General features: G+C 35.3%; 1 protein-coding gene across 1 annotated transcript in view; it reads left to right on the top strand.

Annotated features, from left to right (window-relative positions):
- PTPRN2 (protein tyrosine phosphatase receptor type N2) overlaps nucleotides 1-15,623 on the top strand; it is a 656,903-nt gene that overhangs the window by 287,417 nt on the left and 353,863 nt on the right. Inside the window, exon 11 of the mRNA XM_061996660.1 lies at nucleotides 10,831-10,910. Within this exon, the coding sequence (XP_061852644.1) occupies nucleotides 10,831-10,910 (80 nt within the window). The remainder of the gene's footprint in view (nucleotides 1-10,830; nucleotides 10,911-15,623) is intronic.

Here is a 15,623-nt window from a genome sequence, read left to right as displayed (position 1 = left end):
ATAATTTTCCCTGTTACCATTGAAGTATGCAAAGAACTGTCCTTTCAGGAAACCTGTTTGACCAACAGATGTGTCCATTTCCATATCTAATTTTTCAGTGGAAAACCTGTAGCAGAGCACTTGATATTAATTCCAGAAAATTACATTAATCTCTGTTGCTTTTGTTTTGAAGTGTAACAAAAATACCTATTTAAACAGGTATATATATCTATATATATCTATATACATAATGTTAGGGATGAACAGGATACTTGAGCTTTTGTAGATTTCAAATGCTAACATAAATATTTTTTTCAAGTTTAAAAAGCTGTTTCTGATTATCTAATATCATGTCTTGGATTTCAAAGCTACTTAACCAATACTCCCTTACCATGTTGCATCTATACTGTACAACCAAACCCAACAGTAATTCATTGATCCTTTAGAGTCTAAAAGTTCAACTCCTAAGCTTTAAACTGGTTGTTCAGCTTTCATGTGACCACTGTTTCTACCCAGACTGAGTCTAGAGGTGAATTCAGTTTTTTACTTGAATAGTTTGTTGTATGCAAAATGAACATTCAGTTTAACCAAAGATGTTTATGGAAACTGCATGGAGGCTTCAGCTGAAAAATATGTTTCAAAATTTGTAGCAGCCACAGCAGTGTGGTTTGACATTTTGCAGAGAAAACACTATAATCTTTAAATTTAAAGTAACAACTAGCTTCAAAATTTAACAAAGTTTGTTGAATAAGGAAAGTGCTTTTCTTTCAGTTATAAGAATGAACAAAACAAAATTTTTTAATTGAATGCAAGTCTGTGTGGGTTTTTTTGTTTTGTTTTTGTTTTTTGGGGTTTTTTTGTTCACCTGACCAAAAATATCAATCTTTTGGTGAAGACTGAATATGATATATTTTGGAAATATTTTATCATATCTATGTCTTTTTCTACAACCCTCTGCCTTATTCTATATGCAGAAAATAAAATGCTCTGTTAACAAACAGCTCTTCAGTGTTTCATTTTATTCTCATTGTTCAACATGTGGCTTCAGGCTTGATTTATTGCTCATTATTCAAATCCTGCTTTGAGGTCAGAAAACCCATTTCCTCTTGTTTTGGTTTTTTCCTATGGTGCTCTTCATGACACTATCAAAACGCTTGACAAACATGAATTGATCTGCTTAGCTCACATGAGATATGGGGTATTATTAGGACCATGCAGAGCTGGATTTATGCATGAAGAGATTAATGTCAAAGCATTTGCTAATATGAGGTGTCCAGTCTGGTGTCTCAGAGTATTGCTTATTCAGTCTCTCCTGTAAAGAACTTCACTGACTGAAACAGAAATTTCACTGATTTCAATTACCATTCTGAGTGTTTGTCAGTCCCAGAAATCAGCTTTCAGTTTAGGCAGTAGTGCTGAGTCTGTAATAAAAACTGTCTGAAATGACTTGCCTCCAAATGAACTGAGTCTGAATCTGAGGCAGAACCAGATGGTACCAGGCAGAATTCAAAGTAACGGTAGGACCTCTACATCTTCATAGTCCATACTTTATTTACAACATATATTTAATGAATCTGATAAAAATGAAGTTGAGGCCCCTGAAAATATTTCTCTTCTCCACTACTTAACCAACATTCATCCTTGGATGTCAGGGATCCTATCGAAAAAAACACTTTGAAAAGAAAGACTGCACATCTAGATATGATGTAAGTCAAACTTGTTTTTTCTTGCTATACTATCATATGTCCTATAGTGTCAACAATGGTTTTTACATATTTTTATTTAAACAGTGATTTAAAAAAAGCTTGACTTTGGAAAGCTTATCTCAAGGACAGCCACAAGCACATTCATGCCATACTTCAAATCTTTCTTTTCAAGTAGTGGAGTTACAGACATTTTCCTCTTCCGTTTCACAGAAGCCTTACATGACCAAGTGATGCCTATCATTATCTTTGTTCTTAGGAAGAGCTAAATGTTTGGGCTGGAATAAATACAATTTGAAAAGCCAGCCAACCGTCCCTGTGAAAAAACCTGAAACTGAGGAAACTGTCTGAAAATCAAACCAGGTAGTGAACGTTTGGAGAAGCTTTAAATGTGTTTGGATTGGAAGTGTTGGGCAGCACACTGATAAGTAGAGCTCCCATCCTCACCTATAATGAACATGTGCATTGGCTGTAGTGTTCTAATCATGCTATATAGGTTTTGTTCATTGTTTGTCATGTTATTTTTCTAACACCTGAAAAACTCAATCAGCCAGTTAATCATATTCAGTCATCCAGAACCTAAACACTGGAACATTACTTGGTATTTTCACTTCATCATGCTGATGGATTATGACATGTGGTATATGTATGCTCTAAAGGTGAACATCTCAGGAAATTATTGGTATCTTGAGAGGCAGGATAGTGCGTGAGAGAGAATTATTTGACTGCTGAGTAGTAGTGGGACAGAGAACACAAAGTCTTGTTAGGTTTGTATCTGTAAACCTTCCTCTTAAAATACAGATTCCCCATGATTCTTTTCTCCATCATTTGGTGCGATTAATCTTTTCTTGTGATGTATGTTGAACACCTGTGGATTAATATCCTTGCTTTTTTTTCTAGATTAGTAGATTCTGGATTCTACCACCTATGCCATTTAGATATACTGAGAGAAATGTTTTAATATTGTGTTTATGAAAAAACATACAGTCCATGCAATTCTCCTTAAGGTGCTTTAGTGTAAAATAGTAACAGATTGATTTTTTATTTCCATTCCATTTGTCATCCAGAAATTAGGCAAAATTTTTATTTCAATTTGAACTTTGCTATGCTTAGTCTTCATAAAAAGATTTAACTTTCAAAAAAGTTGAGCAGTATTTGTCATTTGTTCTTTGATTTTAAATAGGAAACCAATGGACTAGATCTATTTGGCATAACCTTGTTTAAAGTGTTATAAAAGCATAACTCAGAAATAATGGAACCACTTTTATTCAAACTTGACTTCTTCCACAGATTTAATGAGTCTAGCAAGCAAATTGTCTGAAAAAAGTACTGCTGTAACTCATTGCATGCAGGCTTTTATAAAAATTACATTGTGTTTTCTGGTACATATTGTCTTATTTGACAACTAATTTATAATATAAATATACATTGATTTTAAAGGAATGAGGATAAGGAAGCAAAAATAAGGTGGAAGTTTCAAGTATGCATTCCTTTACTTAAAATTGAGTGATTTCTCAGCCTTAGCATTACATTAGTCTTGTGGCTTTTTCCCATGAGGTACAATATATTTTGTGTGCTTTAATAAATGTGCATATAACCAACGTCGTTTTGCCTTCTCCACTGTAACTTTCCTGCTAGAAAAATATAAAAATACATTAAAATAACAAGAAGGGTTTTGGCCTGCAGCATTTTATGAATTCTAGGTGACAAAACAGAAAGACCATACAAATCTAGGGAGACTCTTATAAATAAAAATGTACGAAGTTTGACTTTCCATTACTACATTTCATCTCATTAAATCAGAGGATTTGCACTTTTGGAATCAAAAGCATAATGAAATCCAGTGTTACAGATACGTTTCCATGTACTCATAAGTCCCTACTCAAGAGAAGGTTTTTTAACTTCATAGTTCTCTACCACTCATCCTTCTGTGTGACTGAGAATACCATTTTAATAAAATAAGAATACATAACATTATAGGATAGACAGGTTATACTCCCTTGTTTGAAGCAAGTCGCCGAATATGTGTCTTTGCATTTCATTTGCATAACATTTCACATATTATTAACAGGTAATAATTTCCATTCTACAGAATAGTGCATTGAAATACAAGTTTTCTTGATTTTCCCTGAAATGGTACACAATTTGGTGACAGTTCTGAGAATAGAAACAGAGAACTGTGATTCTCACTCTTGAACTAAAGCTTGGTCCACAAATAGAACAGCTAGTATTAGAAATAGAGATATGTTATCATGTAGAGATTTGTTTAAAAGAATAGTACCTTATAAGAAATATATTGAATTAAACTTATGTCTATGTCTTTCTTGATCTTCCATTCCTTCACTATCTGATTATCCTACATATGCAAACACACACTTTTTTTCTTTCTCTTTGTCATCTGGATGGATGGATGGATTGCATGAATATTACAGACCTGGGGACCCATCTGAAAAAGAGAAATAATTTCTCTGTACTTTTTTTTTACACCCTAGCAAATAAATATTTCATATCCAGGCCCATGACCTGCACCATGACCTGCTTGTGGAAGGGTTTGTATTCCTTAGGAGTCATAAAGGCAGCTGGAGCAAATATAGATCTATAGGTGTGACAAAAAGCACCCAATAAATTCCCCTTGCAGTGCCCCTCTTGCAAAGCAAATGTCTCAACCTCACAGCTGACAGGGGAAGCTTGAGAACAAATCTCTTTATCAAGAAGTTCTTAAGAGGACAAACGGGATGTATCACTTAGAGTTTTGTAACTTTTTTAATTGAGGCTGTAGTAAAGTTTGGATTTTTGGCCTTCTGCTACCTAATCCTGATTTTGTGTCCTATTTGGCTCCTGTCAAAGCTATGTGCGTGTTGAAGTTTTACCCCTGGAAAAGTCCTAATGTGAGTCCTGCTCTTCATTAATTATCATTCTAGTTGACAAATTTTACATGAGATTTCAACAGATTCCATTAACATAGGTGCCTAGTGATTAAATAAACATGAAGTTAGTAAAATGCAATGAATACTTTTGACTAAAAATTAAAGCAGTCTGCTGTTTGTGTACCAGACAAACTAAAAGGTATAAAGAAGAATGGTAATATAAATAAAATACAGTTACTTTTTCTTTTAATGACCTATATTTTTTTGTCTTTTAGCTTAGTCTTTAGGGAGTGAAAGAAAAATCACTGTACATATAAGCAGTGTTTTGAGACCATTTTCCCACTCTCTCAGGGCCCAAACACTTTTTTGCTGTAAAAAATAACAGCACTTGTATCATTTGTTCTTTTAAATACTGTGATTAAGAGCCTTATTTGCATGGCAGGCAAAGCTGGCAACTTTCATGTACTCAGCATGGTGAAAATGTCAAGTTTCGTGGCTTGTGACAGATTAATAGAAAAATTATTTTAAAACTCTGCAAATTATTCATAGATATTGAGTAATCATCAGAAGTTGCATTTTGTGGAGAATAAAAATAGGACAAACCCAGTGTAGTATCAGTCTCTAAATTGAGCATTGTCTCTTTTTGAAATCATTTAAATTTTAGGCTTAGCAAAATAACCTTGGCCTGGGATGAAGCGAGTTGTAAAATCTTTACTCTTGCAATGACTCTTGCACTGTAAATTAATATCAGTGTACTTCAATGCATACAAATAAAATGATTAATATAAAATGAATGATTAATGTAAAATAATTAAAAGTACATTTAGTATTTAGGTATCAGAAATCCATCAAATATGGACTGCTGCTGTTGGAAAGCAGTGCTTTTTGGACCAGTAATCCCTCTTCTGTGACTTTACTTTTGAAATTATTCTAATGACAGTAGTTTATCAGTCAGAATACGTTCCATGGTTTGGACACCTTGTAGCACCCTCTTCTCTCACCTCAAAACGATGCTTCATGAACTCAGATCATACCACTGATCATTTCAACATGAGAGAAGAGGGCAGTACAAAGTGTTCATATAATTACCTGATTTGTGAAGGCTGTATGTGTAGCTTGCAGAGGCAAATCCAAGCTGCAACCATAAAATTCAGGCCTCAGTTTCATTTCCATGTAGTTATATTTGCAAGATGTGATTGCTCTGAAACTGTCAATTTATCTCGTCTTTGCAGTCTGTCTGTTACACCTTGCCCAGCTGCATGGTGTAAACCACTCAAATGGAAATGGCGATAGAAAATCAGCCATTTTCACCAACTGGTGAGCACTGCAATTACTGTCTTTCACTTAGGGATTTTGCTTTTTCGTCTTTAGTACTTGGCCATTGTCAGATGTAAGATGTGATGTCAATACAACTTTCTCCATGCTAGCTGAACGTTTAGGACAGGACCATGTTTCTGCAGACAGTGTTGTAAACAAACAGTTCATACTTAGTATATATCTAAAGGAGATAAATATGAATAGATAATATATTTTTTACTGTATTGCAGCATGTTGTAGAAGACTCTGTGTCATTCTGCAGTTTAAAAAGCATGTTAAGAGTGTCCAGAGAAAGGCTCAAGAAGCTCAATTTACTAAGACACAAAATGATTTTTTAATTGATCACTAGTGATAAAGAACATATGAAAAATACATACAGTTGTACATTGACATTTATTCAGTTCAGATGTCAAATGAAGCAAATTTTTGAACAGTAAAGAAATTGAAGAGTGAAAGACATATGACTTTTTAGTATTAAGTTTGAATGGCAATCGATATTCTCTACTCAACAATTCAAGGAAGTTATTTTGCAGTAGGTCAGCACAATATATCCTTCACAGATTTCCTGAATCTTTGAAGTTTAGTCAGATACTTTCTTATATAATATAAAGAGAGTATGATACAGTGCTTCAGAAAATATATGTTGGTCAATATTTCTGGTAAAATATGTTGGTGAAACCCAAAACAACTGGCCAACGGCTTTACAGCTGGTCTGAGTAACGTAAGAACAAACCAGCCAATGTACACCTCTTAATCTGTTTATGCATTATATGACAAAGACCAACTGGCAATCTTCTGCCTTTGCTTTGCTCTGTGAATCATCTCATATAGACATACTATACTACAAAAAGGCATCTTGTAATCATTTGCTTTGACCTATTAATTTGATTTCACGTAAGTATGTTTAAATACCTGTTTGTGTAAACTATATAACAAATTTACAGCAGTATAACCATTTTAACTTCTCCAACATTGACAGGGTGAAAAGAAGGCTTCAGTGCAATATAAACAATGGACATAAACTTCAGATTCCTAAACACAGTGAGCACAGAAATGTGTACACATTGCAAGTCATTAGTTCAAGCCCACCAAACATTTCCTGAGACAATTACCTTCACTGCTATAAAATTTACTTTGCACAATCTTCTGGAGCGTTACTAATTACTTTTCTTAACCTCCAGAGATTAAAGGATTTTGAAATGAACATATAGACAAGTAGGGACTCTAATTTCAAATCTAAGCTTTATTAAGGCAAGCTCTGGTTTATGAAATAAGGTCATTAAGAGAATCTTCCTCCTATCTTGAGAAATTGTATTCTGCCTGTTTTTTTGATTTTTTTTTAAAATGTGGTACAACCTCAACTCATTTCCATCTGGCATCAGCTCCATGTCTCATCTTCAAGAATACTCACAGCCATGTTGGTACTTGTTTCTCAAATCATTTTCCACTAGGGGGTATGATAGACTGTGACTGTATTTCACAGTAAACTTCCTGCATGATATTGTAATACTAAAATATACACACATGAGGGAGAAGAACAGACATTCAAAGCTTGGTGTGTAATTTATGGAGATTTAAATCCTGTCATTCATAAATATAATTATAACCTACAGCTTGAAAGTGATATGGTCCTTGCCATATTGATCATGCTTCAGCTTTGTTTATTCAGATCATTCATTTGTTGGCAGGAAAAATATAATACTGATTTTGTTAGTAAAACAATTAGTGAAAGGAAATACTTTTATTTTACACAAAGAATATTGTTTGTTTCTGTGCATGTTGTACACCCTTCCACCATCAGATGGGAAATATAAACCCAAGGGGAGGGGATATTAAATCAGCAATCAACCTTCAAGTCATTTTGGTATAAACACTGTAATTATTTCATCTCTAGTAAACAGAATATAAGACAACAGCACATAAGGGTGACAATTTGCAATATGTTTTGAATGTCTTTGTTAAAAAAGAGAACTATTATGGCTGAAGGCAATATTATTGAAATTAAAAAAAGCAGAAGATGTGACAGCCAACAGAGGGGGTAATTAGTCAGTAAATTTCAATAATAAATTTAGCAGGTCATTGCAACAGACATTACATTTTGAATGGGGAAAAGTCACTGTTTATTATGCTGGAAACCAGAGCTGCTTACCTTTATTCAAAAAAACATCATAACAAGGTATTAGGAAAAAAAAAAAAAAAAGATAAGTGCAATTATAATAGTACAGTCCAGATGCCTTCTAAAACAGTCTTCTCTTGTTTAGGTGAATACAAGTTCACTTATGTCAGAAGAGTCAACTACAAATTTACATAGGTGTAATTGTAATAGCATACAGCTTGGTGGGGAAATCTGATATAAAGCGTTATCTTTCTAGATTGAAAGTGCTACTGCCTAACATTTTTAATCTCGGTTGCAGCAGACGCATGTCTTAGCTGTAGGTTGTGTTTCAGCCTGGACACTTTGATTTGCACTTCTGACTGTTTTCACCCACTCAGCTGGCTGAGTGCCAGCATGATGGAACACACCAGCCAGGAGGGATGCCTCCGCTCACCAGCGGCACCCTCCCTGATCAGTGGGAACAGCTTGTTTGCAATTCATCAGGTCATCAACAATCCTGTGCACTTCAGTGAGCCTCCATATTTAGAGTGATGTAAAGACAATTGCCATTAATATTAGCTAGGCTTCAAGAGGGTTTGACAGCTGCATGAAAAAGCAGTCTTTTCTATCTAAAGTTTCTGGCTAGAAGGTATCTGGGGTGCATTTTATATATCTTAGAACCTTTTCTCTGACTAGTTGCCCTCTTGTTAAAAAGTCTTTAAAAAGATATTTTGCAGTCAAATAATTATTGCGTTTGTTTAAATGTTCTCGTCCAGCAGATAATGAACAGCGAGGAATTCCCCAGAGGGCATCTATTGTTATTGAAATGTTTATTTATTGAATGCTTTTGCCAGAAGCTCCCCATGAGAAAAATCTCATTTTATGAGCTCCTGAAGCAGTCAGTTCCCAAAACATTGAGCAGAAATGCAATTTTGTCCAAGTAATCGCAAAGTCTTTTGTTTGCTTTTAAAGAAATAGCAAAGTTATGACAAGAGCTTCTTTATTTTCTTTATTCTGCAAATATTCCTGATGAAGCTGTGCTTATGTGGTGCCCAGGTGGTACCTCACATTCAGTTCTAGAATAGAGAAAAATTATATCCTACCATATCAATTTATGAATGGGTATTTTAGATGATTATGACATTCCCACATTGTGACATTTGCACAATATCATCCCACCGTCATAAGGAATTCCCCCTCACCGCCCCATTTTTAGGCTCTTTGTTCCCCATCCTCTATGCTGATGAGAAACGACAGTGCTTGTGGCAGCACAAACATGGGTATGGTTGGATCCTGTCATGTTCCTGGATTATCCAGGTGGAGTCACTAGAGAATAGCACGATGGTCAGTGCCAGCCTTCACTTCAGCGTTGCTGCCTCTTACCACCTGCACTGGATCACTGAAACCATACAGTTTTAATCCATACCATTTTAATGATACCATTATTTGCATAGATGCAGTGAGTGGAGTAGGAAGACATCTGAGAGAGGAGTGAGGTCTAGGCCAGAGACAGAAGCAAAAAACTCAGGCAAGGAAAGGAGGAAAGGAAAATTTCTATGTCTTTGCTGATAAAGCGAAAGGGTAACTACACTGTGCTTGAAAGTTTGCATTGGTTCCAGGTTCTCAGCTATAATGTGATATGGAGACTTGGAGGGAATATCTGAAGTTGTTTTTTCACCCTATCCGTGTCACGGGACAACTATGTACTGGATTTGGTGGCTGCTTTTATTTAGAGTAGGCTGCAGATTATACTGTAAATGTCTGAACAGCCAGAGAGGAATAATTTCTTTCAGTCTGGCAATGCAGAAGGGACAGTGCTAGATGAGTTATATTCAGTGTATAGTACCATGAAGCTTCCAGATGCCCTTTACAATTGATTATCTCAGTTTTAGTGACAGAATTGGGGAATGGTCTGAATTTTTGTAAAGCAATTATCTCAAAATAAACTTTGCAATTGTTATTATAACCCAAAATATTATTTAAATGATGCTGATAAAAGCTTTATAGTTACCTAGCATTATCAAAATAACTTTCTTGTAGAGTAATGACTTGGCACCTGGAACGTCCTTAAGCGATAAAATCTGTTTTCTTTTTCTTTAATTTCCTTAACTATTTAGACCACAATGATTGATTAATGACAGTTCTTATTAACTCCAGAATAAAATGAGCACAGCTCATCCTTTGCTAATAGAAGATTAAAAGGTTGCTGCTTACTCTTACTCAGATTCCTTTTGTAAGCTTGAAGCTGAGTCTCATGGTTAATAATAGGTTTTTTCTTCCTGAAATGGAAGAAGTTTAAAGGTATTCCTGTCTAGGATGTATGTGATGCAATTAAGCACACTTCATTAAGTGGTCTCTGTTGTATGACTGCAAAGTATTAACATGTTAGTTAAAGGATAGTTTATTCCTTCATTTCAAGCCATGTGACAAAAATATTTTTCAAGTTCTTGCAAAACATGATAAATATTCTGGGCTTCTTTATTGTCCCTGACTTCCAGTTGTGACAACAGGACTAAGCTTGTATTGATGACAGGCATATAAAATTTGATGGATGCTGAATGCCAGTGATGATTTGTGCTGTACTTGGGTGAATAACAATTTTAATGCCTTCATTTGCCATCTTCATAATAAGAATAGTATTTACAGGAGTGTTCTGAAGTTCAGTTAATGTTGTTGAAATTCTTTTAGACAGGCATAAGATACAAAAACCACAAGAGGTATAAAAATGTAAGCAAATGTAGCTAATGAAGCAAAAGGAATAGGGATAAATGGTGTCTTAATAGGATCTCTTTAAAAACCTATTTTGGTAAGGAATATTATGCCATGTCTCTTGATTATGAATCTTACATTTTTTAATAATCTCTTTCAGTGTGCTGGGACCAGCTGTGACCTTCAGAGTGCACTCAAACCTACAAAATGTTTCAACTGCAGATGTTGCCAAAGCAGCAGGTAGGTCCTTGTCCTTCATTCCCATACCGTGACCTCCCACATGTCCGTTTAATGGACAGTAGCTAAACAAATAACACAGAGATATCCCATTCTCCCAGAAGACTGACACTTGCAGAGGAACACAGTCAAGAGGTGAGTGGCATTGAAGTGTAACACCTTCCAGTCAATTAAAACTACCTGTGACTTCCTTGTTTGTCAAGGAAGTGGATTAAATAGAGACTTGTAGTCAATGCCTAACATAATGAAAAACTCTTCAGTGTTGTCATGAACTCATAAAAACAGTTTAGTTATTCATAAATAAAGAAGTGATACTTTTACTTTTCTGATACTTTTTTCAGAGAAGAATGTTGCTATAATGTAGCCTTAATTTCTGAATCAGAAGATGGTAGAAATATACCTTTGTTGGTTTTCTGTTTAGGCAATTGCAATGACAAGTCAATCTTGGGAGTAAACGTGTTTCTGGAACTAAGCCGCTTCTGAATAAGTACCACTGTTCTAAGGACTCCTGTTGGCTTCTTGTCAACTTGACTACTAATTCTATGGGGTTCTTGAGTGCAAAAAATAATTTCTGTGGTGTAACGGAATTTGTAACTGATTTGCTTCCAAATTATCAAACTGATAGATTTTTAAAATTATGAGTAAACAAGTTCCAATATTGCTTGAAAATAGAAATTAAAAAAGTTAATTTGAATAAACACTGTGAGCTCTAAACTGTCTCTTTTTGCTTCAGCATGGATGAACTTAGTTATAGAAAGAAGTGGGGTAGTTCCCATGTCAGAAATTTCCTCTACAGGACTCATGGAGAAAGGTCTTGCTAACTGGCGATTGAAGAATAGCAAATGGGATACTGTTTTTCTCAAGAGGGTTTGACATGGCAAAAAGCCACAGATGTGTGTTACCAAAACTAGTAATTATTATATTGTGGGACACCTGAATGTGTATGATTTACCTGTGAAAAAGAGCTTTGTTTTTTTAAACAGTACCCTGCCTTGTAAACCTGTTGAATCTCTCTGGAAGGATCAATAAATATAATGCAGATGGTAGAGCCTGCCTTGATTGCCAGAGACCTTTGACAAGGTCTTTCACTAGAAGTTTCTAAGGAAATTAATTGTTTTTTAGAATGTAGAAGACAAGACATGAAAAAAGTAGATCACTAATTGATTAAGAGGCAAGAAACAGAGAACAGGAATAAATTATTAATTTTCTAAAAGGCTAGAGACAGCAGAAAACTGGACAGGCCTCTGATGGGACTGTGGCACTCAACATACTCATATATTAGTAGGAACAGTGTGATGAGAAATCCTGATATTAATACCAAATTATTCTCACTATTAAAAGTTAAAGTTGATCTTAGAAATGTATAAATGCTTTACCAGACTGAGTGACAGTACTCAAAATTGGAGCCGAAAATCATTGTAAATTAATGTAAAAAATGCACATGTAGAAAAAAATAACTCGACATAGAATCATGGAATAATTTCAGTTGGAAAAGATCTTTAAGATCATCAAGTCCAAACATTAACCTCACACCACCAAGCCCATCACTAAACCAGGTCTCTCGCCACCTTATCTGCAAAGCTTTTAAATACCTCCAGGGATGGTGACTCCACCACATCCCTGGGCAGCCTGGTCTAGTGTTTAACAGCTCTCTCAGTGAAGAATTTTTCCCTAATGCCCAATCTAAACCTCGCCTGGTGCAACTTGAGGCTGTTTCCTCTTGTCCTTTGCCTTGCTACTCGAGAAAAGAGACTGACTCCCACCTCACTACTACCTCCTTTCAGTTAGTTGTATAGAGCAAAAAGGTCTCCCCTCAGCCTCCTTTTCTCTGGTTTAAAAAACCCCAATTCCCTCAGCCATTTCTTATCAGATTTGTGCTCTTGACCCTTCACCAGTTTGTTAAGTTATTGGTCTAAATAGATTATTGCTGCTCTGGATTAAGAATTTACTGTAGTAATAGGTAATATAATTAAAATAACAATCCAGTTTCCATCATAAGTTGAATATGGAAAATGATTTAAATAATTATCTGGAAAGGAATAGAAAACATAACAATATATTTTTTTCTTGCATAAATCTATCTCTTACCTGTATTTAAATACAGAGAGATTGGAAACTGTGGTTTAAATGGAAAGATTCAGAGACAGAGAGAAGGCATGACTGTAAGTATAGAATATCTTCCATATAATAAATGGGGAAATAAAGTAAGAATCTTTGTTTTGAAAAAAATAGAAGATGAGTATGGTACGAGGTCTGTCAAGTCCATAGTGACACAGTGAATGTGAATAGGATTGTTCAGTGGCTTTTACAATAGAAGAACAGATGAAATCACAGAAATCACAGAATCACAGAAACTTAGGGGTTGGAAGAGACCTCAAAAGATCATCTAGTCCCATGCCAGAGTGGGACCACCTAGAGTAGGTTTCACAAGGAACTCATACAGGTGGGATTTGAATATCTCCAGACGAGGAGACTTCACAACCCATCTGGGCAGCCTTTTCCAGTGCTCCCTCACAGTGAAGTTTTTCCTTGTATTTCTTTGGAACCTCTTATGTTCCAGCTTGTATCCATTGCCCCTTTTCCTATCACTGGACATCATTGAGAAGAGCCTGGCTCCATTCTCCTGACACCCACCCTGTATATATTTGTAAACATTAATGAGGCCACCCCTCAGTCTCCTCTCCTACAAGCTAAAGACCCCCCAGCTCCCTCAGCCTTTCATCATAAGGGAGATGCTCCACTCCATCATCTTTGTGGCCCTGTGCTGAACTCTCTCCAGCAACTCCCTGTCCTTGAACTGAGGGGCCCAGAACTGGTCACAGTATTACAGATGCGGTCTCATGACGGCAGAGTAGAGGAGGAGGAGAACCTCTCTCTACCTACTAACCATACCCCTTTTAATACATTCCAAGAATTCAGGTTCAAAACAAATCAGAAGCAGTTTGTAGCTTTGCCTGTTGTGGATAACAAACTTACATGTGTTTAAAAATTTACATGTAAAGAACTTCATGGAAAAATGTAATCCCCTGAAATGTATCTAGTCTGTAGAAGCCTTGTCAAATTCTGAAGGTTCCTGATACACTTTGGACTGTGGTGAAAGTGGTGACTAGTCTACTTCAGCAAAACTCAAAAAGTAACATTAGTTTTTCTCTTTCCACTGGGATCAAAGTAGTTGTTTTCAACTTCCTTAAATATTCCTGACAAATAAAGAGGTTCTGAAAAGAAAAAATATCACCCCAGAGGAGGTTCTAGAGGGTCATCAATTTACTCTTTTATATTTTAATTTGATCTGTCCTATATATTCACATACCAGACATTTCCTAAATTCTGTTTGTTTAGTACATTAAAATTTTTAATTTTTGTTGCCTGCAGGAAGAGTTTTGTAGGATTCTTGAATCATCTCCTTTTGATATGTCACCATGGCATATTATTGCTATAACTAAACCTTGAGTTTACCTTTTATTAAAAAAAAAAATCACAATTCTACCCAGCCATCAAACATTTTTAATTTAAAAAAAAAAAATCTAATTTTTCTCTCCTAACCCATAAATAAGGTTACTGCAGCTGGGCAATGTACACACTAATCAGTTCATTTATTTTAAGCAAACTTCTTACTTGCAGATCTCTAAAGCCAAAAATAAGTTCAGTTAAAAGATCAACAGCAGTGTATACTTACATAAGGATATTTTTTCAGACTTTAAATGTAATTAGAAATTTAAAAAATCAACAGTATGTTAAACAAAAACATTCCAGAAACTTAATTTACCAAAGAAAACCAAAGCAGAATAAATCAGTGCATGCTTCCAGGGCAGGCACAGGTAAATGCATTACTCCATGCTGTACTGCTATTACGTAACTTGAAATCCATCCAGGAACTCTTAAAGCAAATTCTTTTTTACAGAAAATAAATATACCAAGCTGACAGAAGGATTTCACTGTCCTTGATATCCTTAGAAATGAATAGAATTTAGAAATTGAGGTAATCAGATGCCGTAGTAAATTTAGGAATGTAAATTATCCAAATTTGCAAAAAGGAATCAGTTTGTGAAGATGTTATGTACATGCTCATCTCACTGATATCCACAGGACCAGTTTGAGCTTATGTTTCCTTTTTTTTCTTGGAGTTTGAGATTCATTCTTGGCGTACAAGAGATCTGGCTTGAGGAGAGATAAAGCTCTCTAAAATCCTTCAGCAACATTCTTGCAGATTTTTTTTTCCAGTAATCCACAGTTCAAATTTCGTGTAAATGTTTTGATTACTCTTTTTACAGTTTCTCAGGCTACATAATTACATAGGGTAGCTGACAACAGAGTAATTTAAATTTGTGAATAGCTTACTTGCTCACATTAACAATACCTTTATTTACTCTTTGACTACAGAGCAGAAGGACAGCCAACATTTTGCCAGCATCACATATTTTGACATTCATAATGTAAAACATATCTTGCATCAACTAGCTGTCCTCTGGCCTATTTCTGTTTAATAAGTCAGGCTCACTCGTGCAGTGTAATTTCATCTCAGCATTCTGAGGAAATAAACTTTCTCTAGACATAGATGACCTGCTCTAGAAGTAATTGCACTTGGCACATGATATCATTTAGACAAATGTATGCGGATTTCATTTCTCTTCAGTTTAAAGCTTAGGAGAAATCCAGCAGAGAACAATTATCAGTAAGATAACTCTATTTATAGTTACGTTCTCTTTATACTACAAA

The sequence above is a fragment of the Colius striatus genome, chromosome 5, assembly GCF_028858725.1.
Source record: "Colius striatus isolate bColStr4 chromosome 5, bColStr4.1.hap1, whole genome shotgun sequence".
Classification (NCBI taxonomy): Eukaryota; Metazoa; Chordata; class Aves; order Coliiformes; family Coliidae; genus Colius; species Colius striatus.
Note: the sequence above shows the minus strand (reverse complement) of the source record. Positions and strands in the feature narration are given on the sequence as shown.